Raw genomic sequence first — 26,772 nt, 5'->3', positions numbered from 1 at the left:
GGGCTCTTTTTGTAAAGGTTGAAGATGATATGTTTACAGTGCAGGCATCCTACATCATGGGATAGCCTACCAGCCTAGTGCATCTATGTACTAGCTCTACCAGATGCTCTCTGGCACGAGAAAATGAGACTTATTTAGCTGTCTTCGAGGGAGACCTCTCTCACCAACTGGTGGCTGGCAAACAGTCAGATGTTGCAAGTACCTTTGGCTCTGGTCTGGAAGTTGGGCAATACGCAAGTGTTAGGACAATGGTCAGCAGCACAGTGGATGTCCACTTCTTCTTCAAGGTTGGAATTCAGTCTGGAGCTGGTGACATCTGTCAATGAGGAACTCTTATTGAAGGGCAGCTGGTTTGCGCTCTTCTACATTGAGGTTCATCTGGGAGAAAAGCTCCTTGAAGAACCTGGGTGTATCTAGCTATCTGCAGAGTTCTTTCTCCCAACATTTTACTAAGCCTGTGTACACTTTGCTTATTCTCCTGAACATTCCTGAACTGGCAGGCACAGTAGTGTAGTGGTTAGCATAACGCTACTAAAAGCACCAGCGTCCCGGGTTCAATTCTCGCCGCTGTCTGTAAGGAGTTCTCCCCGTGTCTGCGTGGGTTTCCTCCGGGTGCTCTGGTTTCCTCCTACATTCCAAAGGTATACAGGTTAGGAGCTGTCGCTATGCTATGTTGGCACCGGAAGCGTGGCGACACTTGCGGGCTGCCCCCAGAACACTCTACGCAAAAGATGCATTTCATTGTGTGTTTTGATATACATGTGACTAATGAAGATATCTTATTCTGGGAGCACAAAATGTGGAAGGTTTCTAACAAACAACCAGCAACTAACCTTTTAGTTAGCATTGCTGGGGGTTCCTTCTGCTGATAAATTCAGTTGTGCCAGGTTAAAAGAGAGTGTTGGCTGGAGTATTTATTTCCAGTTTGGAAGTGCTGATTGACATCATGCTCTACCTATTCTACATGTATTAAGTCTCTCACTATGGTGGCTGAACGCTATTTGAACTTCAAATGCCCCCATGCAAGTTGGCTGCAATATTGAGAGTGATTGAGCAATTGATTAATGGGCACTGTGAAGCCAAATTTTGCACCCAGGAATTTTTGAGTCCCTGTCCATCATTGTCATGTCAACTGAAGTGGAAAGGTATTCAATTTGAAGCTTAACAGGACCCGCCACTAAAGAGCAGCAAATAACAAAGCACTCAAAATTCTGAACTATATTGCCAAAAGAGCTTGTGTAACCTAAACTACATTGCTCTAATCCGACTACACACCGAGTTTTATTCAATGTTCGTCAGTGAAGCAGAAGAATGACATTCCCATCCATTACTTGTCTGGGAAAGAGCACTGCACCTTCCCAAGAGATATATGGGGAAATTTTAAAAATCTCATTTCATCTGCCCAGATTTTAATAATGCTGTTAGTTGGAACCAGATGAGTAATGTGAGAGAGAAAATTATTGATGCAAAGACATGACTTCATGTGTAGTGTTCATCTAAGATCAGCGCCATCTTAATGGCCTTGCTTTTATGCTTGATTTTAAAGATATCAACATTCCAGTGTGAGGGAAAAATAAATGAAACCAAGTGTTTGCTGTAATGTGAGTAGCGGAAATAACTAGCACCTTTTAACCTCTACATAAAAAAAATTAAGAACAGCGTCATAATGAAAAGGTGCATTAAATTAGAAGCAGAATTCATCCTTTTTGTAAGGAAGAAATTTGACACCAGGCATGCATTTTACCATAGGCACAAACTTTTTTTGTTATGTTAGTAGTTTTGATTTTTTAATGCGTTGAATGGGAAAAGGGAATGTTTATATTAATTTATTTATATTGATGCAATGTTATGATATAAATTGGAACCAGAGAATAATACATTCTTAAACATGAGAAATGATTAATTGAATAATGTTGATCATTTAGTTTGTATGAGTTGGCTTGGGGTCATCTCTTTCATCACTTGTCAGTAGGATCACAATTAACAATAATGGTTCAAAACATTCTTTGACCACAATTTAAAACTGGTGACAATGAACACGGAACATAGAATATCACAGTACAGGCGCTTCGGCCCACAATGTTGTGCCGACATTTTATCCTGCTCTAAGATCTATCTAACCCTTCCCTCCCACATAGACACATGAATGTTAGAGAAATGAAAAGCTATCTAAGAGTCTCTTAAATGTCCCTAATGTATCTGCACCCACAACCTCTGCCGGCAGTGCGTTCCATGCACCCGCCACTCTGTGTAAAAAAAACTTACCCTCAACATCTCCCTTATACCTTCCTCCAATCACCTTAAAATTATGGCCCCTCGTGTTAGCCATTGTCACCCTGGGAAAAAGTCTCTGACTGTCCACTCTATCTATGCCTCTTATCATCTTGTACACCTCTATCAAGTCACATCTCTCCACAGGGAAAAACCTGAGCTCACTCAACCTATCCTCATAAGACCTGCTCTCCAATCCAGGCAGCATCCTGGTAAATCTCCTCTGCACCCTCTCTAAAGCTTCCACATCCTTCCTATAATGAGGCGACCAGAACTGAACACAATACTCCAAGTGTGGTCTAACCAGAGTTCTATAGAGCTGCAACATTACCTCACGGCTCTTGAACTCAATACCCCGACTAATGAAGGCCATACACCTTCTTAACAACCATATCGATCTGTGCTGCAACCTTGAGGGATCTATGGATGTGGATCTCAAGATCCCTTTGTTCCTCCACACTGTTAAGAGTCCTGCCATTAACATTGTATTTTGCCTTCAAATTCAATCTCCCAAAGTGTATCACTTCACACTTTTCTGGGTTGAACTCCATCTGCCACTTCTCAGCCTTGCTCTGCATTCTATCAATATCCTGTTGTAATCTACAGCAACCTTCTACACTATCCACAACACCACCAACCTTTGTATCATCAGCAAACTTACTAACCCATCTTTCCACGTCCTCATCCAAGTCATTTATAAAAATCACAAATGGCAGGGGTCCCAGTACAGATCCCTGCAGAACACCACTGGTCACGGAACTCCAGGCAGAATACGCTCCATCTACCACTACCCTCTGTCTTCTATGAGCGAGCCAATTCTGAATTAACGCAGCCAAGTTTCCCTGGATCTCATATCTCCTGACCTTCTGAATGAGTCTTCCATGAAGAACCTTATCAAACGCCTTACTAAAATCCATGTGCACCACATCCACTGCTCTACCTTCATCAATGTGCTTTATCACATCCTCAAAGAATTCAATCAGGCTTGTGAGGCACGACCTGCCCCTCACAAAGCCATGCTGACTGTCCCTAATCAGCCTATGCTTCTCCAAATGCCCATAACTCCTGTCTCTAAGAATCTTCTCCAGTAATTTGTCCACCATTGAAGAAAGACTCACTGGTCTGTAATTCCCAGGGTTATCCCTACTCCTTTTCTTAAACAAAAGAGCAACATTTGCCACCCTCCAATCATCTGGCACTACTTCTGTGGTCACCCATGACAACAACCCTGTTATTTTTGCACCTCTCCGAAATCTGCCTCCCGATCTGCTCCTCAGCATCTCTGCTGCTATTGGGGGTGGGGGGGGGATGTCTGTAGAATACTCCCAGTAGAGTGATCGCTCCCTTCCTGTTTCTGGACATCCTCTTTTCTACGGCTGTGTTACTGTCCCTGATCAGCAAAGCCACTCCCCCACCTCTTTTACCTCCGTCCCTGTCCCTTTTGAAACATCTAAACCCCAGAATATCCAGCAGCCATTCCTGCTCTTGCGACAGCCAAGTCTCCGTAATGGCCACCACATCAATAGTTCCACATACTTACCCATGCTCTAAGTTCATCAGCCTTGTTCCTGATACTTCTCGCATTAAAGTAGACACACTTCAGCCCATCCAACTGACTGCAGTTTTGCCCTTTCAAATGCCTATCCTTCCTCACAGTCTTTCTACACTCTGCATCTACTTGTACACTAAATGCACCAACCTCTGACCTATCACTCTGGTTCCCATCCCCCTGGGAAACTAGCTTAAACCCTCCCCAACAGTTCTAGCAATCCTGCCCGCAAGAATATTGGTCCCCCTCCAGTTCAGGTGTAACCTGTCCCTTTTGTACAGGTCATACCTTCCCCAAAAGAGATGCCAATGATCAACAAATCTGAAACTCTGCCCCCTGCACCAATTTCTCAGCCACATATTCATCTGCCAAATCATCCTATCCTTACCTTCACTGGCACAGGCAGCAATCCAGAGATTACTACCCTTGAGGTCCTGCTTTTCAGCTTCCTACCTAGCTCCCTATATTCCCTCTTCAGGACCCCATCTCTTTTCGTACCTATGTCATTGGTACCAATATGTACCACGACCTCTGGCTGTTCACCCTCCCCCTTCAGAATGCTGTTGACCCGATACGAGACATCACTGACCCTGGCACCAGGGAGGCAACATACCATCCAGGAGTCTCTTCCACGTCCAGAGAATCTCCTGTCTGCTCCCCTTACTATGGAATCCCCTATCAATACTGCCCTCCTCTTCTCCCCCCTTCCCTTCTGCACCACATGACCAGGCTCAGTTGCAGAGACCTGGTCACCGCGGCTTTCCCCTGGTAGGTCGTTCCCCCCAACAGTATCCAAAGCGGTACACCTGTTATTGAGGGGAACGGCGACAGGGGTACTCTGCACTACCTACCTATTCTCCTTCCTTCTTCTGATAGTCACCCAGCTACCTGCCCCTGCAGCTTAGGAGTGACTGCCTCCCTGCAGCTCTTATCTATGTACTCCTCGTTCTCCCGTAGGAGCCAAAGGTCATCCAGCTGCAGCTCCAGTTCCCTAACACGGTCTGTAAGGAGCTGCAGATGAATGTACCTCATGCAAATATAGTTATCAGAGATCCCAGAACTCCCACATCTCACAAGCTGAACACACCACTGACCCTGGAGCCATTCTCACTACTCGGGCCTGGCACTGAAAGAAACACCAAAGCAAAGAAAGAAAGGAACTTACCGGAGACTTACCTTCACCTCTTCTCACCGAAGACTTTTGAGCCATGGCCTCAATACCCCCACTCTAACACTGGTCCATGCACACAGTGGCCACTCCGCTTATACCTGACTTCCCTTTATTTGCTGCTGTTAATTAGCCAACCAACTGGTAACAATTTGTAAATGTGCCTCGTTTAGACTCTTGCAAGCACAGGCACAGAGACTCTCCTCTTTTCAAGGGTCCCGCTCCAACTCTCACTCCATCTCCCGAATCTCCAAGTGAAAATGATTTGCAATGTAAATTTATTTGTTGTGGAATTGTGGTCTTACAAAAATAAGCATAAGAAAATAAGTGCTGGCTTTTGATTTTAGAATTTTATGAATGTAACTCAAATTTTTAGTTAATTGGGCATTTAACAATTGTCTGGATGGATACTACAATTTTTGTAAACTAGCTATAATGTACAACTGTGCAGTATTTAGTGCAGTACATAGGTGATATAGGTATGTATGAATGAGGTAACTTTTGAATAGTTATAGCACATTGTTATTTGTATTGGCTATATGGTATGTCTATTTGCTTTGCGTGTTTGTTTACCACTGGGGGTATTTATACATTGACACCCAAGTTTTTACTGATATAAAATTAATAAATTACTTAAATCTATCTGCAAAAAGAAGGGCTGCAACTACTGAACTGTAAATTTGTAGTAATATGTCATTCAGTGATTTCCAAGATGTAGTTAGATGATGCACTCGAAATGGCTGATTTTTAAAATTTAATCTAGCAGAATGCATTGCTGCATTCTGTATGCACATGTGAAGTACTTGAAAACATTTTTATTCAATAAGCATACATTTGTGCAAATAAAAGTACAGGAGAAATAAATGGATGAACCTTGAAGAAACTACACCAGTTTTCCTCTCTTATTTCATAGAGTGGGTATTTTTTGTTTCTGCTGGTGTGAGACAACATAATTTCTTAAAGATTCTTGGTGCTTCTGGTTGGAACAGTTCGTCAAATTCAGAGCTAGACACTTTTATATGATAAAACTTTGTAGAGACATCAATTATTGATGGATGAACACATTTTTACATTTCTTGGCATGAAAGCATAATGATGTGTCAGATTATGCTGAGGTTTCTCTGTGTTTTTCCCATGAGTACTAGGCATTTCTTTGTCTTGTTGTCATCTCTAACCTTCCATATTTTAATGTCCTTGTCCAGATTGCAGTGTTTGGTGTAAGCAGTATATCTGAAATTTCATGTGCTTAAGCATTATTAGTGGACTGCTTTGAATAATACATGTTAGTGTGCTGTTTCTCCATGATAGTGTTTGTTACTGATGGGGAAGTGTAATGAGATGTCTATCATTTTAATGGCAGTGTAATTATCTGTTTAATTACATTACATAAGCAAAAGTATTGTTTTTATGTAGTATCTTTGAAGTGTTGTCACTGTTGTAATGTAGGAAACATATTGGCCAAGTTGTGCACAGCAAGCTCCCACAAACATATGTATGATAATGAATGTAGTGATGATGATTGATGACTAAAGATTGGTCAGAGTGCAGAATCCATTAAAACCCACATTTTTAAAATGAACAGTGGTGAACATGGTAAAATTAGTTGATAAAAATATATAAAATTGGAAAGGTTTTATTTCATGCCTTGAATTAAAACAGTGAATGGAGGAGTATGGGATGGTTAAAATAAAAGATCAAATCTCTCTGAAGTGGAGTGCTGCAAAAAATTGTTTAGTTTCCTGTCTGTTAAAGTTATAATTTAATAATTGGCATAAATAATTCACAATCAAAATGGTGTGGATATTTGAGTTCTGGATTGTTAACTCTGTTCCTCCCACAGGCATTTCTTTGCTGTTAAGTAACTATGTTGGAACATTGTTAAGTAATTATGATCACTCTTAATGGTCAACAGGTTGTTCTTGATTTATTGAGTTCTGGAGTTAGATTCTGAGATCTGATGGACCCACTGTTAGTGACCTTCAAGTTCATAAACATATTTTCTATTTTTAGATCAAATTGAATAAAGTACACAGCTGACTGAAATAAAGTTTTAGCTCTTAGCATAAGTCAGAACTATACTACATAAAAGGATAAAAAAGCAAGGAATTCAATGCATCGTTAAGGACCAGTTTCTTTCAATTTTAAGCTGGATCATCTGATACAAAATCCACCCAGCAAAAATTTCTGCCTACTCCAACAAGATTCCAATGCCAGACACAAATATTCCCCTCCTCTCTCCTTTCAACGTTTTGAAGTAATCACTCCCTTCAAGACTATGCGGCCCACTTTTCTGTCCCCATCATATTGCATCTAACCGTGCAATCGCAGGAAGTACCTTATTTTCACCTTTACCCTTCCCACCATTCAGGGACCCAAATAGTCCAGGAAGGGTAGAGGTTCACTTGCACTTCTTCCAGTCTAGGGTACTGCATTCGGTGCTCACAATATAGCCTCCTCTGCATTGGGTGGGCGCTTTGCGGAGCACCTGTGCTCAGTCTGCAGGAATGACCCTGAGCTTCTGGTTGCCTGCCACTTTAATTGACCATCCCACTCCCACTTTGACCTCTTTGTCTATGGCTGCTTGGACAGTTACAACGAGGCCCAAGGCAAACTCGAGGAACAATACTATCTCTTATCTGGTCACGTTGCAGCCTACAGGATTCAATATCGAATTCTAAGACTTAGGATAACTTGATCTTTCTTTCTACTTCTCCAAGGTCTTTCTTTCTGCTTCTCCAAGGTCTGGCCATGTTTTTCTGCCTGCTCTCTCACTCTCGTCCATTCTCTTCCCTTCATTTGTATATTCTGACCCACTTTACACAGGCCATACAACATTAGCAACACATTACATCAACAAAGGAGCTTATCTGCCTTTTAACAACCTCAGTATTTCACTCTCTCTGTTCAACCATTGTCCTCCCTCACCTGCTGTCCGACCTGGATTAATTTGTTTTTCTCTTTCTCGTTTCCAGTGTAGGGTCTCAGACCTAAAACATTAACTGTTTCTCTTTCCACAGGTGCTGCCTAATCTGCTGAGTTTTTCCAACATTTTCTGTTTCAATTTCAGATTTGCAACCTTTGCAGTTTTTCTATATAAATTTATGAATCAGATCCTGAAATCTGAATCTATCTATATTGGGGATTGGGAAAATTCCAAAGATAGTAACCTCAAAATCATATGTAAACATGATGTGAATGTTGGCACAGACTGTGATCAAGCAATTTAAGAGCACAATGAAAATAATTTTAAAAAGCCTGCATTTTTCTTTGCTTTTCGATTTACACAGTGAGTGACAAAAATAGACAAAATATTCCCCAGGTTATAGCAGGGATATAAGGATTAATCTATTCTGGCACATTTTCATCACTGCCCTCCCTGTCTACTTGCCATTTGGTTGCAGGACCTTGAAATTGCCTGTTGCCAGTGATAACTTTGCCACAGCATCGGCTGAATATTGTCACTGGGACAAATGACATGCTCATTAGGAAAAATCATGACTTTAGTTTGTGATTTATGACTTTGTAACACAAGAAAGATAAGAAGTTATGGGAAGTGCTTAGCCAGTTCTCACTGTCCCTAACAACTATGTTTTGCGTCAATTAAGTTTATTTCCAGCATGTCTCTAAATTCTAATTTCTATGTCTAGAACTTGTCTTTATAAATCAGCTAACTTGCTCATAAAATATAAACTTTAATCAGCCACTTAAGATGTAAACCAGCTGTACAGATATGTACCAGAAAGAGAACTTATTTTACATTTTATGCACTTGCTTTTGTGTGTAAGCTGAGGTGCTATTTGTCTTAATTCTACTTTAACTATTTAGATGTGTGGTATGGTAGTGCCACAGCACTAAGGAATATAAATTATGTTCTTTGTCTTGCTCTTTGTTGTTGTATTCCAACTTTAGGGCACTTTTGTTAGTATTAATTTAAATGATGAATTATGAGATTAAACTCTGTTTCTTGTGTGGTTTCAGCAGGAAACTGTCAGTGGATGACTTGTAGCAAAGACTTCCGTGCTTCCCCCTGTATATTTATGTCCTTTTAATTCAAGGTTAATGTTTTTGAGGTCAACTGCAGTGTGTTTTCACTGGCAGTCCTGGCTGCCATAAATTGATATTAGTTACTTTAGTGAAGGAATGAACCTCAAGACTATATGGATAAGTTGAACCCAAGTGGTTTCTCAGTTTTTTCTAGAGACATAGGAGGCCATTCAGCCCAGCGAGTCTATCGCTGCTCTCAGTTCCATCCTTTTCGCCCACTTATTTCCCTGTGACCTATTCTCTCTCTCTCCCCTTCAACTCTACCCCCATTCTTCCACCACTGACTTACACATGAGGTAATTGGCAGGAGCCGATCACCCTATCAGCCACTGCGTCTTTGGGATGAGGAAGGAGACCCAAGTAGTCGCAGGGAGATCATACAAACTCCTCATAGACAACAGCAGAGGATAGGATCAAACCTAGGTGCCTGGAGTTGCCATCCTGGGTTCATTTACCCATTGAGCTTTTTGAGAAGGGATAAATGACAATGAACAATTTATTCTACATTCAAATGAATTTGCAGTAGTGTGTGAATGAGTGTTACGTGAAGAATACACGTTGAAAACTACTCTGTGCAAGACCTGAAGCAGATCAATTAAATTAATGCTATCAAACTATTCATTACTATATAATACATTTTGTTTATTTTTATGATTATTTATGCGGGATGTAAGTACGACAACATCAGAATCACAATCCAGCATTCATACTCTTGAAATAGTTCCCTTACCTTTTGATGAATTTCAAAGTTTCATCCTGTTTTGTTAAGAACAAATGCACAACATTAATATAAGGCTAATAAAAAAAATTGTAGTGGAGTTGGGATGTCATCTTACAGCTGTACAAGACATTGGTAAGGCCACATTTAGAGTAGAACGTGCAGTTCTGGTTGCCCTGCTATAGGAAGGATGTCAGCAAATTGGTGAGGGTGCAAAAAAGATCTATGAGGATGTTACTGGAACAAGAGGGCTTGAATTATAAGCAGAGGCTGGATTGGCTAGTACTTGTTTCCCTGGAGCGTAGGAGGCTTGAGGGTTGACTATTATAGAGATTTATAAAATCATGAAGGGTATGCGTAAGGTGAATGCACACAATCTTTTTCCCAGGGTAGGGGAGTCCAAAACTAGAGGGAATGGGTCTAAAGTGAAAGGGGGAAGATTTAAAAGGGATCTGAGGGGCAACTTCTTCACATAGAGAGTGGTGTGTATATGGAACAAGCTGCCAGAGGAAGTGGGAAAGGTGGGTACAATTACAATACTTTAAAGGTATTTGGACAGTTACATGGGGCAGGAAAGGTTTAGAGGATAAGGCCAAATGCAAGCAAGTGGGACTAGCTCGTTAGGGCAACTTGGTTGGCATAGATGAATTGGGCTGAAGGGCATGTTTCACGTGCTGTTTAACTCTATGGCTTGAGGAGATTAAAAGAAATAAATGATTCTATAGGCACAAATTCCAAAATGAAAATTTGGATGTTACCAGTAAGGGGTGAATGAGTTACAGTCAATGATTAGTTTTATTTAAAAATAGAAAAAATATTTCTCCTGGACTCCATTTTACATATTTCCACTTGCCAATACTTCCAGTGACAATTTTTTTTTAATAAGGAAGATAAAGATACCAGTATTGTGAAGGAAATGGTGCTGAGGTGAAGACTGGGAGAGCTTACTGATAAACTAGTTATAATTAAAGGGAAAATCCCTGGACTGCATGGCACATGTTGCAGGAAGAAAGGAAGAGATGGGATCTTTCTGTTTATATAAACATTCTCTTGGGCTGAAAACTGGAGCCACAAATAAACTGGATTGTGAATGTTAGAACAGATAACACACTGTTTACAAAGCAGTCATGTTTTATATGCTTGAACTAAAAGGATATATAAGGTGCCGTGCTCTAGTGATCACTGCTGGCACGTGTGTGTGCCGAGATTATGTTTCAGCTCAGGAATTTGGGATCTTTTTGGTGCTGTACACTTTAATTTGAATGATCTGCAACAGTTGGCTAATGGAAAAAATATCACTGATTATTTATCATGATACAATCAGTTGACTTGTGCTTCAGTGCATACACATTTGTTATCTGGGTTTCACTTTTTATCTGGATCTCCTACTTAAAAATGAATATTGCACACAACTGCATGAACGGGCAAATTGGTTGAGTGGCAGCTGTTTTTCATTCCTTTTTGATTTTCCTTAATTTGTGTTGTAAAGTAATATTTACCTGACCACATTTACCCCATTCCCCTGACCACAACACTGGGAAATTAAAATTTTAAAATACATTTAGAGAAGTCATTGTTGGCCTTTCAGTCCTGTTAATAACTGGGGCAATCAGAAAAACTTGGGCTATGAACAACTTTAAGGCAAATGTGCCATGTACCCAAACTTGTTAAATATGTTGATGGATCTACTATTATGTTGCTCACAGTACATCCAATGATGCACCATTATTATAATATCCAGAAACACATTGGGTTGTTCTGCATGGATGGTGACTCATGCAGTCAGAAATTATTTAATTACTTTGGCAATCCAGAAAATTGTAATGCATCAAAGAGCATGACTATGGGTAAGTAGGCTATATCAGATCGGCCAGAAAGCAAATTTAAATTAAAACTAGAAGATTTTGATAGTTTAAGATAGTTGAATCAGTGGCTAACTTAAATAGTACTTTATTTTTAACTTTATTTTACTTCCTCTTCTGTCAGAACAATAATAATTGGGAGGTTTTACCATCTGTTGAAATTGTTCTATTTTGAAGGCATATTGGTATCGATTTAGCATTAATAGTATGTAATCTAGCTGTCCTGTTTTCTTCAGAAAGTTGCATCTTCGGGGGGACAGTCTCTGTTTAAAAGCTTAGCATTTGTTAAAAGCATCTGAGCAATGCTAGAATTAAGGTAAAATATTACATTACAGACCACAAAAGGGGAATACGATTGTATATTTGATCAGGCTTGTTCTTCTGAATGAGTCCCACCTAAAACTCAGCTGACTGTGATCAAACTTTGATATTGACTTGTTTGTGAATTTTGACAACTGGAATAAAATAGACAATTTGGGTGTTTTTTTTCACCTCATGGGCATTCTAACCTTTGATATTTCTCTCTCTTATTAGCTATTTCTTCCACTGTCTTGCTCATTCTTCTCAACTCTCATGGGAAAATAATATCAATAACTCCAAGTTATCTATTCATATCTGTATATCATTCTTTGTGACCTAGTAAATAAATGCTGTACTTTGCCCCTTCTGAGTTTGTTTTATTCTTTCTGTAACAGGGTACCAAAACAGCCTCAGCACACAAGTTTTGCATAGGCAATGGAAGCAGGAATAGGCCATTTATGATGTCACAGTGGTGCTGCTGGTATTGCAGCTGTATTAGGGACTCCAACAACCCAGGTTCGATCCTGACCTCTGGTTCTGGGTGGAGTGGGTGCACGGTAGTGTAGCGGTTAGTGTAACGCTATTACAGTGCCAGCGACCCGGGTTCAATTCCTGCTGCTGTCTGTAAGGAGGTTGCACGTTCTCCCCATGTCTGCGTGGGTTTCCTCCGGGTGCTCCGGTTTCCTCCCACATTCTAAAGACGTACGGGTTAGGAAGTTGTGGGCATGCTATGTTGGCGCCGGAAGCGTGGCAACACTTGTGGGCTGCCCCTAGAACACTCTACGCAAAAGATGCATTTCACTGCGTGTTTCGATGTACATGTGACTAATAAAGAAATCTTATCTAGTTTGCATGTTCTCCCTGTGACTATGTAGGTGTTCCAATTTCCTTCCACATCCTGAGGAAAATGCTGGCTGGTAGGTTAATTGGCTGCTATAAATTACTCTAAGTGTAGGCAGCTGATGAGAGAGCTAGGCTAGTGAGAGAGAATGGGTAACAGAAATAAGTGGGAAAAATGGAATTGCTATGAAAACCGGCATAGACTCCTTGTGCCAAATCATCAGCTTTTGTATTGTTAAGAAATATGAACTCTTTGTTCTTGCTCTGCTATTTGGTAAGATCATGGCTGGCCCATTACTTCAGTGACACTTTCCTGCACTGATGCCATAACCCTTCATTCTCTTTATATGTACAAATCTATTGATGTTTGCCTTGAATGTATTAAGAGACCGAGTCTTCACAATCCTCTCGGGTAGGGAATTCCAAAGATTCACTTCCCTCTGTGTTAAGAAACATCTTCTCATCTCCGACCTGAATGACCAACCTTAATTTTGAAAATGTGATTCCTTGTTCCAGAAACCTCAGCCAGGTGAAACATTTGTCCCTGAATCTATCCTGTCAAATTCTGCAAGAATTTTGTACATTTCAATGAGATAATCTCTCATTCAAAGTTCAAGGATGTACAGACCCAGTTTGAGTAACCCTTCATCATACCTGCCATCCTCTGAATTATTCTGGTGTACCTTCACTACATTCCCTCTTACCACCACTATTTCAGGTAGCGCAACCAGACCTGTAAAGATCATTCCAGATATGATCCTGGGATTTATGTAATTGTAGTAAAATGTCATTATTCATACTCAAATCCTCTTTCATTAAAGGCCAACATACACGAAAATTAAAAAAAACCTGCAGATACTGAAAGTTGGAAACAAAAATAGAAAATGCTGGGACAATCTCAGCAGGTCAGGCAGCACCCGTGGAAAGAAAAACTGTCAATGTTTTGGATTTTGCAACCCTTCTTCAGACAAAGGGTTCTGACGAAGGGTTGAAGCCCTGAGATGTTGACAGTTTCTATTTCCAAAGGTGCCTCCTGAACTGCTGAGTTTTTCTAGCATTTACTGTTTTTGTTTCAGGTTTCCAGTATCTGCAGGGTTTTTTTTGAATTTTTTTTTCATGTATGTTGGCCTTTAATGGAAGAGGATTTGAGTACAAGAGTAATGACATTTTACTACAATTGCAAAGCATTTTCTTTGTTTGTTTCAAAAGCCAACTTACTATTGGTTTTCCTAATTGTTTTGTTGCAAGATTAAGAGAATGGACATAGTTATGGGGAAATGTGAAAGTGTCCATTTTGGAAGGAAATTTTTAAAAAAAGTATTGTCTAAATGGTGAGAGACTCCAGAGCTCTTCCGTGTAGAAGGATCTGGGTGTTCTAGATCATGAGTTGCAAAAGTCTAGTAAGCAGACACAGCAAATATTTAGGAAAACTAATAGAGTGTTATGTGTTGCAATGAGAATTGAATACATGGGTAGGGGACGTTATGCTTCAATTATATAGGGCGTTGCTGAGATCACATCTGAAGTGTACAGTATCATTCTCCTTATTTAAGGATTTAAATGCATTGGAAACAGTTCAGAGAAGCTTTGCGTGACTAATACCTGGAACCGGCATGTTGTCTCTGGAGAAAGATTGGACAGGCAAGACGTATCAGCTGGAGTTTAGAAGAGTGAATGGAGATTTGATTGAAACCTAGTAGATCTTGTGAGGACTTGACAGGTTGGATGTGGAGAGGATATTACCCTTGTAGGAAAATCTAGAACTAGAGATCACTGTTTAAGAATACAGGGGCATTCATTTAAGGCAGGGATGAAGTGAGTTTTTTGTTTTATTCTTGTGTTGTTGTGGTTTTAAGAATATTGCTTCAAGCAGATTAACCCACCACCATGGCCAGTCCCTTGGGATCAAGGATAACTTGTTTCCACACCAGCTCTTTGGATTCTGAGGTTTTGTCACAGGTGAGACAGGAAATGCTTGATGGGATGGGTGGAACTGGGAACTTTTCACTTCTCAAAAGATGATAGAAGTAGAGTTTTGACTATTTTTAAGACAAAGCTAGATAGACACTTGATAAGTGGGTAGGGTGGGGAGCTGTAAAAAGTTACCACAGGTAGACGGAAACTTGTTTCCAGATAGATAGAAGGAATTGTTGGGGTGATGACAACATGTTGCTCAACACCAGTCTGCACTCAGATTGGATCTGTTGTGGACCCATTGGTGTGGTGTGCATTTTGTATCCCTCATGAAGATAAGATAGAGAGAAGGACCCAGTCATCCCAACATCAATAGTCAAGATGCAGCTTGAAGACAACACTTACTTATGTGCACATCCAGAGGCCAAGCTCCATGTATTCACCGATTTGTCCACTGAAGCAGATGCAAAGATGGACCTTGCACTCATTATCTGCAAAATAAATGATCAACTATCTTTCCCAGCTGTACTAAATTGATCTCTAACGACGAAGGTTCATGAGACCCTGAACTGCTTCCCATATCTTGGGAGCCACCTCTCAGCAAAAGCAGGCATTGGTGATGAAATTCACCTTCAATGTGCCAACATGGCCTTTGGCTATTGGAGAAAAGAGGGTGTTTGAGCACTGAAACTTCAATCCCAACACAAAAGACATGGTCTACTGGGCAACAATGATGCCTGTCCTCGCATAAGTTTCTTAGACTTGGACTACCGAAAGCAGGCATCTCCAATCACTGGCACGATACCACCATCAATGTCTGCAAAAACCTCCTTGAACTGTTAGGATAAGTGAACCAGCATCAGTAGCCTTTTCTGGGTCAACATCCCTGGCACTGAGACCTGAATTACATTTGTTGGGCAGTTCTTATGTTTGCCCTCATATTGCAATGTACTCTGCTGCTGCTGCTGCAAAAAGCTAATTTTCATGGCATTTATACCTTGTGCATGTATGCCTATGACAACAATAAACTTGAACTTGACCTTTCTCTTGTCGTTCACATGCCCAACATCAGACTCCTGAAACGGGCACTCTATTCCAAGCTCTGCCTGGAGAAAAAATTGCTAGGAGGACTGAGAAAAAGATTTGAAAATGTCTCAAAAACCCCCCTTTAAAAAAAATGCAACATTCCCTCTGAATCCTTGACCTATGACCACGCAAAGTGGAGAAGGAGTATTTAGGAAGGCACTGAGAACCTTGAGCCAGAGAAGTATACAGCAGAAACAACAGAAGCATACAAGAAGCCCAGCACAAATAGTAGAAGGAGCTCTACTAATCTACCCACCACAGCAAGCACTTCCTGTCTCACCTGTGATGAAACCTGAGAACCCAAAGAGCTGGTGTGGAAACAAGTTCTCCCAAAGAAGAAGGTGGACTAATTTGCTTGAAGCAATATTTTTAAAACCACAAGAACACAATAAAATAGGACTAGGATTAGGCCACGATCTCTAAAGCCAGCCCTACCATTCAATATGATCTGGCTAATCTACCCCAGTACTCACTCCTTCTCTGTGCCAGATCTCCATAACCCTCAATCCTTGATCAACGATCAGCAAACAAAGGCTAACAAATAGGAGGCTGGCAGTTTTTGATAGTTATTCTTTCTTTTTTTTCTAATGAATAAGACTGAGTTGAAGGTCCATATAGAGAAACACACTGTATGACATTGTAGCTTTTACTGACACCTGGCTTCAAGAAAAACAATAAGAATAGTTTGGAATTCCTGATATAAGGAGGGAACAGGGGCTCAATGTTGATTAAAGAAACTTGTAAAGAATGAAGTTATGTCAGCAGGGACATCAAAGTTGAGGTGTGCTGACATTTTGATGTTGTCAGTGAATTACATTTACAAAGTAATTTTGGACGCATCTAGTTAAAATGGCCTTTGGTTCAAGTTACTTGAGTTTTCTTTATAAAGAATATTGAAAACTGTATCTTTTACAATAAAGATTAGGAGATCTTCAGATTGAACCTTCCTTATGTCCTCCTCATTTGTTCTGTTGGAGAATAACATTGGAGAATATTGCCAGGGTCATTTTGACAGCAGTCACTTATCAGACAAGGGTGATCACACCACTTACTCAGTGGCACCAGCAAGATACACAAACCATTTTCAGTTTGAATGACTTTGGATAGCAAGGCACTCAATGATTGATTGGAGGCGGATGTACTAATCTTACAGTTTTTACAAGGAGCAAAGTAGGGAGTTTAATCTTAAATGGATTAGGTAATCATTTGAACGGAAACATTTGAATGTCCAGCACTAACTATTGACACGCAGCATTTTCAAAGGGCCCCTTAGTTTTCCATTTAGGAATGCTGTTGGACCCGCTTATGGCCTCAAATAACAGAAGATAACAGCAGCTTAAAATAAATTGGTGTGTATGTGGGTGAAGCCTTTAAAATATTGAAAAAAGAATTGCTGAAACTTGCAAGCTGAGTTCTAGTTGAGCTGCTGTCTGGTATTTGGGCTAATTGTGGATTCATATCAAAACATTGAAAGGACTGTATAAGTTTTTATTTTGTATATATATATTTGAATGCAAATGTATTAACATTTAATGCAGAGTAATATTGTGTGCAAGACACTGATATGGTGAAGCCAACATATACAGTGGCATGCAAAAGTTTGGGCACCCCAGTCAACATTTCTATTACTGTGAATAGCTAAGCGAGTAAAAGATGACCTGATTTCCAAAAGGCATAAATTTAAAGATGACACATTTCTTTAATATTTTAAGCAAGATTACTTTTTTATTTCAATCTTTTACAGTTACAAAATAACAAAAAAGGAAAAGGGCCCAAAGCAAAAGTTTGGGCACCCTGCATGGTCAGTACTTAGTAACACCCCCTTTGGCAAGTATCACAGCTTGTAAACGCTTTCTGCAGCCAGCTAAGAGTCTTTCAATTCTTGTTTGGGGGATTTTCGCCCATTCTTCCTTGCAAAAGTCTTCTAGTTTTGTGAGATTCTTGGGCCGTCTTGCATGCACTGCTCTTTTGAGGTCTATCCACAGATTTTCAATGATGTTTGGGTTGGGGAATGTGAGGATCATGGCAAAACCTTCAGCTTGTGCCTCTTGAGGTATTCCAATGTGGATTTTGAGGTGTATTTAGGATCGTTATCCTGTTGTAGAAGCCATCCTCTTTTCATCTTCAGCTTTTTTACAGACGGTGTGATGTTTGCTTCCAGAATTTGCTGGTATTTAATTGAATTCATTCTTCCCTCTACCAGGGAAATGTTCCTCGTGCCACTGGCTGCAGCACAAGCCCAAAGCATGATCGATCCACCCCCGCGCTTAACAGTTGGAGAGGTGTTCTTTTCATTAAATTCTGCACCCTTTTTTCTCCAAACTTTCCTGCATCCTCACCACAAAATTCAGTGTCAGAAGTTTGCAAAGGAACACCTAAACAAGCCTGATGCATTTTGGAAACAAGTCCTGTGGACTGATGAAGTTAAAATAGAACTTTTTGGCTGCAATGAGCAAAGGTATATTTGGAGGAAAAAAGGGTGCAGAATTTCATGAAAAGAACACCTCTCCAACTGTTAAGCACAGGAGTGGATCCCCCAAACAAGAATTGAAAGACTCTTAGCTGGCTGCAGAAAGCGTTTACAAGCTGTGATACTTGCCAAAGGGGGTGTTACTAAGTACTGACCATGCAGGGTGCCCAAACTTTTGCTTTGGGCCCTTTTCCTTTTTTTTGTTATTTTGAAACTGTAAAAGATGGAAATAAAAAAGTAATCTTGCTTAAAATATTAAAGAAATGTGTCATCTTTAACTTTATGCCTTTTGGAAATCAGGTCATCTTTTACTTGCTTAGCTATTCACAGTAACAGAAATTTTGACCAGGGGTGCCCAAACTTTTGCGTGCCACTGTATAGTTCTATTTTATGCCAGAAAAGCCAATGCTGTTTTTCCACTTGATACATCCACACATATTATAAATTGCCTTTTTATATTTAATTTTGTTTTTTCAAAAATACTTCCCAAGTGGAAGTTATTGGGCACTTGTGATTTATATTAAATAAGTGTTAAAATAAGACCACGGTATTTTTGCAGAATTTTAAAAAATGTATCATTTTATGTTTTCTCTGCAGAGAAGGCAAGTGAAGCGAGTTTATTTCAACTATTACCACCACCTTAATTTGGACTGCCACATTTTCACATTCATAAACACTGAGACTGGGATTTCTCTGCTGTTACTATGGTAAGTTTGTATTTATGGATGTCTGATTATTGTGACGTATAAAGTATGTTATATAAAGCTGTAATTGTGCCTTGTACTATACAATTTTAATTTCTGTTACATGCATACAAATTTTTAATTTATTCATTTTTTCAAAAAAATCTAGGCATCACTGCAAGGATAGCATTTATTGCCTATATCTAATTGTCCTTTGAATTTAAATTCCCTCTGAAATCGCTTGCTAGGCCCTTCCAGAGGACATGCCAAAGTCAACCACGTTGGTGGGTTTGGAGTCATAGGTAGGCTATATGAGTAATAGTGGCAGATTGCCTTTTATGAAGAACCAGAAGGTTCCTACAACAATCTGGTAGTTTTGTGCTTGTCATTCTTAATGATTAGCTTTTTTAAAAGGAATTCAGATCATTACCTGAATTATAAATTCCAGATCCAGCAGTGCTGTGAAACTTGAAGGACCAAGATAACACACCTGAGGGCCACATATATGAAACATATTTCATTTTGATCTGCTTAACCTTATGCACAAATTATTAGGCTGATTTATTTTGTTATTACCTTATTTTCTTTTCAAAAAGTTATGACACAGTAACAAATTAATTAGTTTTTTTGAAAAAAATGCAGAAAAATATGATTTTTTGTGTTTGACCACATAATTTTTATACTTTATATGTGACATGGTGAAGTTTGGATCCAGCCAACATCTTGGCATTGAATATTTTAAATTTAAAATCATTGCCTAACAGAATTTTAATTTGTACAAATTTACCAATGTATACTTCAAGATTAATACAACACATTGCACTGGCTGTGGCAGGCAATGTTGGGCATTTAACTGCTTTGAGTTATTATCTGTGATTCAATTCTGCTGTTAGCATCTGTGGAGATTTAAGGAACAAAAGACATGGTCACATGTGAATGTTCTGCCAAAAAGACAAATGAACATGATAGCTGCCTGCCATAGTTTCTGAAGCTTTGTAGCAAGGCAACTGCAGAAATTGAGATTTTCTTTGTATTACCTTGGTACTTGCTACAAAACAAGACAGAGCATTGGAGAGTTCGATAATTTCATGTCGAACATTCAGTTCTCCTGGACTGACCGAAAATGGGTCAACAAATAACTTCAGTTTTTTTTTAATGCCTCACTGAAGATTACAGATCGCTGCTCAAATGATTACTGAAGTTACTCTGTGATTTCAGAATGGGGCTCCAAGATATGACAACACTTTAAACTCATTTTCTGGAGAGTAGGGAAGTGAGGGATCACTTGGCTCCCACTGGGTGATGACAGGTGTGCACCAGGCTGCTGGTTGAGGGGAGAGCAAGCCTGGCTGCCTGTGTGCAGAGAACAGTTCCAAGTTAGTTTGAAACAATACTGTTTGGCTGGTGAGGTCAAACATAAAAGCCATTAAGACAGTTAATTGAGAAAGTCAGTGAGGATCCTCCAGTTGAGGCCTTGGATTTTACTTGGCTATAAGAAAAACTTAGTGCTGCAATACTGCTTGTTCAAATCTTTACATCCTTGACACGGGTCAGTTCTGTATATTAAGTGACATCACCATACTCAGCATAAATTTCTTTTATATAATTTTGGAAATTGAGGGGGTTTGAATACACCAGATTTTTTTTGGAGTCCACCATAGAGATGACAGCCTGAGTCAAACCAAGATCTTTGCCATATACGTTTTTCCAGTGGCTACAGAGTTGTTATTCTCCATCACCTAGGCACCGCTTGAGTTGTGTAATCACTCCAGCATGTCAGTGACTCTTGCCGTCTGTTGAAATGCTAAGCCAGGTTTTCCCATTCCAAACATAAAGGCTCTGACTTCTACTGGAGTTTGATAAACAAGTCTATTCCTGTTGCTCATCTCTGAAGTGTTCCTCAACTGCAAGTTCTTCACAAATCACAAACTCATTTGTCATGCATGTAAAAGAAACTGCTTTCTGATCTTAACAGAGCAGTCAGTACTTTGACCTGCTGCCAATATAAGCACAATATTTTAAAACCTCTTTCAGCTGATATGAATTGTCATTTTCCTGATAGTGTTGATCAATCCTACAATGCTGACTCTTTTTTTTAAAAAAATTGAAACTACATTAGGATGCAACTTGTTACATTTAATGAAAAGCAATCTTTCACAAAATTTCTGTCAGTCCAGTTCCAAGAGGTACCCTAAACATTTATATACTCTAGAGATCCTCAGATAATGTTTTTGGGAGATTGGATTGAAAAAAATTTGAAGACAAAATCAGTATCTGGTTTTCATAAGTGTAATTTGGCCTAATAGTGTTATTTGTGGGTAGTTGTATTCTTGTGAAGACAGTTTAAGTTACATCAATTATATCTTTTAAGATGTGCTTTATCTTGCGCTGAATTTGAACCTGGGCCTGAGGTAAAACTCAGCAAGAGAGAATGTTTTAAAAAAATTGTTGCATGCAGATCAAAAAATAACATGCTGTAAATCTGTAGTAAAAACAGGAAGTGCTGGAAACAGTCAGCAGGGCAGGCAACATCTGTTAACATTTGTGGTCCAGGGTCCTTCATCAGAACTGGAAAAGAGATATTAAGTTGGTGTCAGATGACAGAGAAGGTGGGGAGGAAAATCAAAAAAGCACTGTAGATGCTGGGAATCTAGAATAAAAACAGAAAATGCTGGAAATATTCAGTAGGTCAGGCTGGAAGAGACATAGAGTCAATGTTTCAGGCCATAGACCTTTTGTCAGAACTGGGAAGGATACAAAGAAAGCTTGCTGAGCTCCGGTGGGGGGGGGGGGGGGGGGGGGGGGAGAGGGATGTCATTGATAGGGCGAAACCAGGGTGACCATGAGGATAACCTGTAAACAAGGTTATCTGGTCAATGGGAGCAGTTAAAGAGTGAGAACCTAGACAAAAGAATGTAGGAATTGCAAAATGCAGAGCAGAGCATGTCTCTCACTCCTAGAGAGATGATAAAAGAAAATAAAACAAACAAGCTGTGCTAATATCTCAGATAGAGGAATGGGGAAGATGTAGAATTGGAGTCCAGAAGGCTACAATGTGCCCAGATGGAATATGAGCTACAGTTCCACAAGCTTGCATTGGGCCTTATTGTAACCATGAGGGAGGCCACAGACTGATAGATCAGAGTGGGATGGGGAAATAAAGTGGTAGGCAATGGGAAGCTCGGGGTCAACCCTGCAGACTGAATGCAGGTGGTCCGCAAAGCGATCACCCAATCTGTGTTTGATTTCTCCAGTGTAGAGGAGATCACACTGGGAACATGGAATGCAGTGTACTAGATTAGAAGAAGTGCAAGTGAATCGCTTATTCACCTGGAAGGACTGTTTGGGCCCCTGGATTGTGGGATGGGAAGGGGTGAAAGGACAAGCGTTGCATTGCCTGCAATTGCAACGGAAAGCGCCGTAAGAATGGACACTTAAGACACTTAGACAGCCACATGAATGATAGAGAAATCGGGGGCTATGTGGGAGGGAAGAGTTAGATAGATCTTAGAGCAGGATAAAACGTCAGCACAACATTGTGGGCCGAAGGGCCTGTACTGTGCTGTAATGTTGTATGTTCTAAGGGAGGGGGTAGTTGATGGGAATTGAAGAGTGGATCAGTGAGTCATGAAGGGAACAGTCCCCATCAAATGCTGAAAGAAAAGGAGAGAGGAAGATGTGTCTGGTGGTGGAATCTTTTTTGAAGGCAGTGGAAATTGCAGAGACTGACCTGTTAAATGTGGAGGCTGGTGGGATAGAAGGTGAAGGTCAGGGGAACTCTTTCCTTGTTCTGACTTGGAATAGAGGGAAGAAACCAAATTTACCAAATCCCTATTAAATCTCGCACCCCCCCCACCCATCTTAAATCTTTATTAAAAGTGGCCTCTTAAGGTCAGAGAAGGAATGTTCAGGGGAGATGTCAGAGTTAGGCTCTTTACACAGAGTGGTGGGTGTGGTGGGTGCCTGGAACGCACTGCCAGAAGTGGTTGTAGAGGCTGATACAATAGGGACATTTAAAAGGCTCTTAGATAAGCACATGGAAGTAAGAAGAATGGAGGGTAATGGGCTGTGCAGGAGGGAAGGGTTAGATTGACCATGGAGCAAGTGTTCATATAGTTTGACATAAGATCGTGGGCCAAAGGGCCTGTACTGTGCTGCACTGTTCTATGTTCTAAAAAGTGTTCAGGATAGCTTGCTAAATTCATGAACCAGTTTTATAGCTAAGCTCCATTGTATTTTTGGACTCTTTCCACACCTTATGAAAGATGTTTTACTAAATCTTTTCTTCCACATTCCTCTCTTGTTTTTGTTCCTCTGGGTGTCTACTGTATCTTTTGGTAGTCCTTTGCTGTTTCTGCAATCCCTCTCAGCTTTCTTGTTGTCCTTAAGCTCCCTAGCTCTTTGCTATCACCAGTGCTGCTTTGTCCTTCTCTACCTTATGAACAACCCCAATGTCTCCCACGCACCTGAGCCTCCCTGTCAAAACCATGAAATAAAGTGCAGATGCTTAACTCTGAAATAAGAACTGAATACGTGAGAAACTCTGACCACGTCAGACAGCATCTGTGGAAAGAGAAATAAAGTTAATGTTTGTGGCTGAAACATTGACTCTATTGCTCTTTCCAGGAGATACTGGCTGAAATGGTGAGTTTTTCCACATTTTCTATTTTTGCTTGAGCCTCCCTACGCTTGTCTCAAAAGTGTTATAGTCAATTTGATTGCAAGATCAGTGTGCTCCAGATTCCAACTACCTGCTGGATCACCCCTAAACCTCTTACCCCTAAACCTACGTCCACAGGTCTTAGACACCTCCGCTATGGGGAAGAGTTTCTCACTATCTACCCAATCTCTGCCCCTCATAATTTTGCATACCACCATTCAACAAGAAACCACTTCGTCTGCATTTGTTGAGAAAGTACGAAAGTATTGGAAGTGTAAATGTGATTTCCAAATTATACTCCCTGCACAATTTTTTTTCATTGTTACTCCAGCTTGACCGCACCAGTAGCATTTGCTATCAACCTATTTGGGAAGATGCCAATTATTACGGTTCATTCCTAAGGCGAATATATTGACTATTAGGTTTTACTATTAAATCCCTCAGTAAATATCAGTGCATTAGCCTTTATTTTCCAGCATCCTTACAGTTACTAGCAGTGGATGATTGAAGCTAGCTGACTGCTTGACTTTAGTATTGAGTGCCAGTCATATTACCATTGGGAAGAACTAGTCAGTGGGAATCATGAGAGACACAAGAGACTGGAATCTGGAACAAAAAACCCATTGTTCTACCCATTGGGTTCTAGAACCCAATGGGTCAAACAGCATCTATGGAGGCAAAGGGATGGTCAACGGTTTGATGCAGGGTCTTGAACCGAAAAGTCAACCATCTCTTTGCCTCCACAGATGCTGCTTGACTTGCTGAGTTCCTCCAGCAGTTTGCTTTTTGGAATAATGTAGAAGATGTTTTCAGCCCAGTTTTGGAAGAAAGAGCAGTGGCTTTAGACTAGAGTGGTGAGTTTTGCCCCTTGTTCACTCTTAGGATGCTCAATTTATGATATTGATTTATTGAAGGATGTGGGGAGAGGCAGATCAGTTTTGTGTTTGCCTTGTAAGTACTTGGTTGCATCTCTACAGATTTCCATAATAGTCAAGAATAAGTTTGCAAAATGAATGTAAAATAGAGATAAAAGTTATCAGAACAAATGTTACTTTTTTTTCATCCAATTGGTGATCTCCATAATCTGCCTTGGGGATTAGATGGGGCAGAATTTATTAAGTGTGTCCAAGAAAGTTTTCTGAAGCAATATGTAGGTGGCCCTCAGGGTAAAGACCTAAATTGGGGGAAGGCTAGTTTTGAAGGCATCAGACAGGAACTCTCAAAAGTTGATCAGAAGAGTCTGTTTACAAGGAACATCTGGCAAGAGGGAGATAAGAGCTCAGGTCCAGCATGTTCCCCTTAGGGCAGGACAAAGGGAAAGCTGGCAGGATTAAGGAACCTTGGTTGACAAGGGATATTGAGGAAAAAGGAGGCATATTTCAGGTATAGGCATCTGAGATCAAGTGAGTCCCTTGAAGAGTATGAGGGATGTAGGAGTAACTTAAGAAGGAAATTACTAAGGCAAAAAGAGGCCATGAGATATCCCTGGCAGATATAATAAAGGAGAATCCTAAAAGATTCTCGAAGTATATTAAGAGTAAAAAGATAGCTAGGGAGAGAGTAGCTCTTCTTAAGGATGAATGTGATAATTTATGTGTGGAGCCACAGAAAATGGGCAAGGTCTTAAATGAATACTTGTCATCTGAATTTACTGTGGAGAAAGACATGGAAGCTAGTGAGTTCTGGGAAGGGAACAGCGATCTCCTGCAGCATATCAACATTATGAGGGAGGTGTTCGAGGTACTGAAATGTATAAAGGTGGATAAATTTCCGGGGCCATGACAGAGATTTTTGTAACATCATTAGCCACAGGTGAGGTACTGGAGGATAACCAATGTTGAACCATTATTTAAAAAACACAGTAGGGATAAGCCCGAGAACTACCAGTTGGTGAGCCTTACTTCAGTGGCAGGAAAGTTATTGGAAGGGATTCTGAGAGACAGGATTTATTTGCATTTGGAAAGGCAAGGACTGATTAGAGATAGCCAGCATGGCTTTGTGCGTAGGAAGTCGTATCTCACAAATTTGACTGAGTTTTTTGAAGAAGTGACCAAGAGGATTGAGAGCAGTTGGATAAATGTTGACTGCATGGACTTTAGCAAGGCCTTCGACAAGGTCCCACTTAGTAGGCTGGTCCAGAAGGTTAGAACACATGGGATCCAGGGTGAGCTAGTTGGACATAAGATTGGCTTAGTTGTAGGAGTCAGAGTGTGGTAGTTGAGGGTTTTTCAAATTGGAGGCCTGTGACCAGTGGTGTGCTCCGGGGATCGGTGCTGGATCCTGTTATTTGTTATGTATATTAATGATTTGGATGAGAATGTAGGTGGCATGATTAGTAATTTTGCAGGTGACACCAAGGGTGGTGAGAAAGTAGTCCATGAAGAAGGTTGTCTAGGGTTACAACAGAATATTGTCCAACTGGGAAAGTGGGCAAAGGAATGACAGATGGAATTTAACTTGGGCAAGTGCAAAATGATACATTTTGTGAAGTTAAACCAGGGCAGGACATACACAGTGAATGGCAGGGCTCTGGGGAGTGTCCAAAGAGACCCAGGGGTACAAGTACATAGTTCCCTGAAAGTGGAAACATGGGGAAACAGGGTGGTGAAGAAGGTATATAGCATACTTGGCTTCATCAGTGAGTACAAGAGTTGGAACATCATGATACAGTTGTACAAAACGTTGAATATGCCACACTTGGAGTACTGTGCAAAGCTCTGGCCACCACACTACAGAAAAAATGTAATTAAGCTAGAGAGGGTGCAAAAAAAGATTCAAGAGGATGTTGCCTGGATTGGAGGGCTTGAGTTATAAGGAGAGATTGGATAAGCTTTCTCCCCCCCCAGAGGGAAAGGAGGCTGAGAGGTGACATGATAGAGGTATATAAAATTACGAGGGGCATAGATAGGGTAGATAGCCAGAGTCTGTTTTCTGAGGTAGGGGTGTCTTAAACTAGAGGGCATAGGTTTAAGGTAAAAGGGAGGAGGTTTAAAGGGGATCTGAGGGGTAGTACTTGATTGCATGATTAAGTGGTGTCAACAATTTCCCTTTCACAAAACTGTTGATATATTTTGAGGCTTTACCCAGCAGAGTGAAAAATGAAAATAGTGGATGTATTTTCCTTGGAGACCCATAATAAGATACCACATGAGGTTGTTCTGAAATATCAGAAACAACCAGAATAAATGGTTCACATCTGGGGAGCAG

At 40.4% G+C, this 26,772-nt stretch overlaps 1 protein-coding gene across 2 annotated transcripts in view; it reads left to right on the top strand.

Annotated features, from left to right (window-relative positions):
- LOC127587221 (interleukin-15-like) overlaps positions 1-26,772 on the top strand; it is a 60,231-nt gene that overhangs the window by 15,839 nt on the left and 17,620 nt on the right. For both annotated transcript variants that reach the window (XM_052045447.1, XM_052045436.1), the window contains exon 2: positions 18,820-18,929. In XM_052045447.1, the coding sequence (XP_051901407.1) occupies positions 18,820-18,929 (110 nt within the window). The remainder of the gene's footprint in view (positions 1-18,819; positions 18,930-26,772) is intronic.

Source organism: Pristis pectinata, chromosome 2, assembly GCF_009764475.1.
Source record: "Pristis pectinata isolate sPriPec2 chromosome 2, sPriPec2.1.pri, whole genome shotgun sequence".
Classification (NCBI taxonomy): Eukaryota; Metazoa; Chordata; class Chondrichthyes; order Rhinopristiformes; family Pristidae; genus Pristis; species Pristis pectinata.
This window is presented reverse-complemented; position numbering and strand designations above follow the sequence as displayed.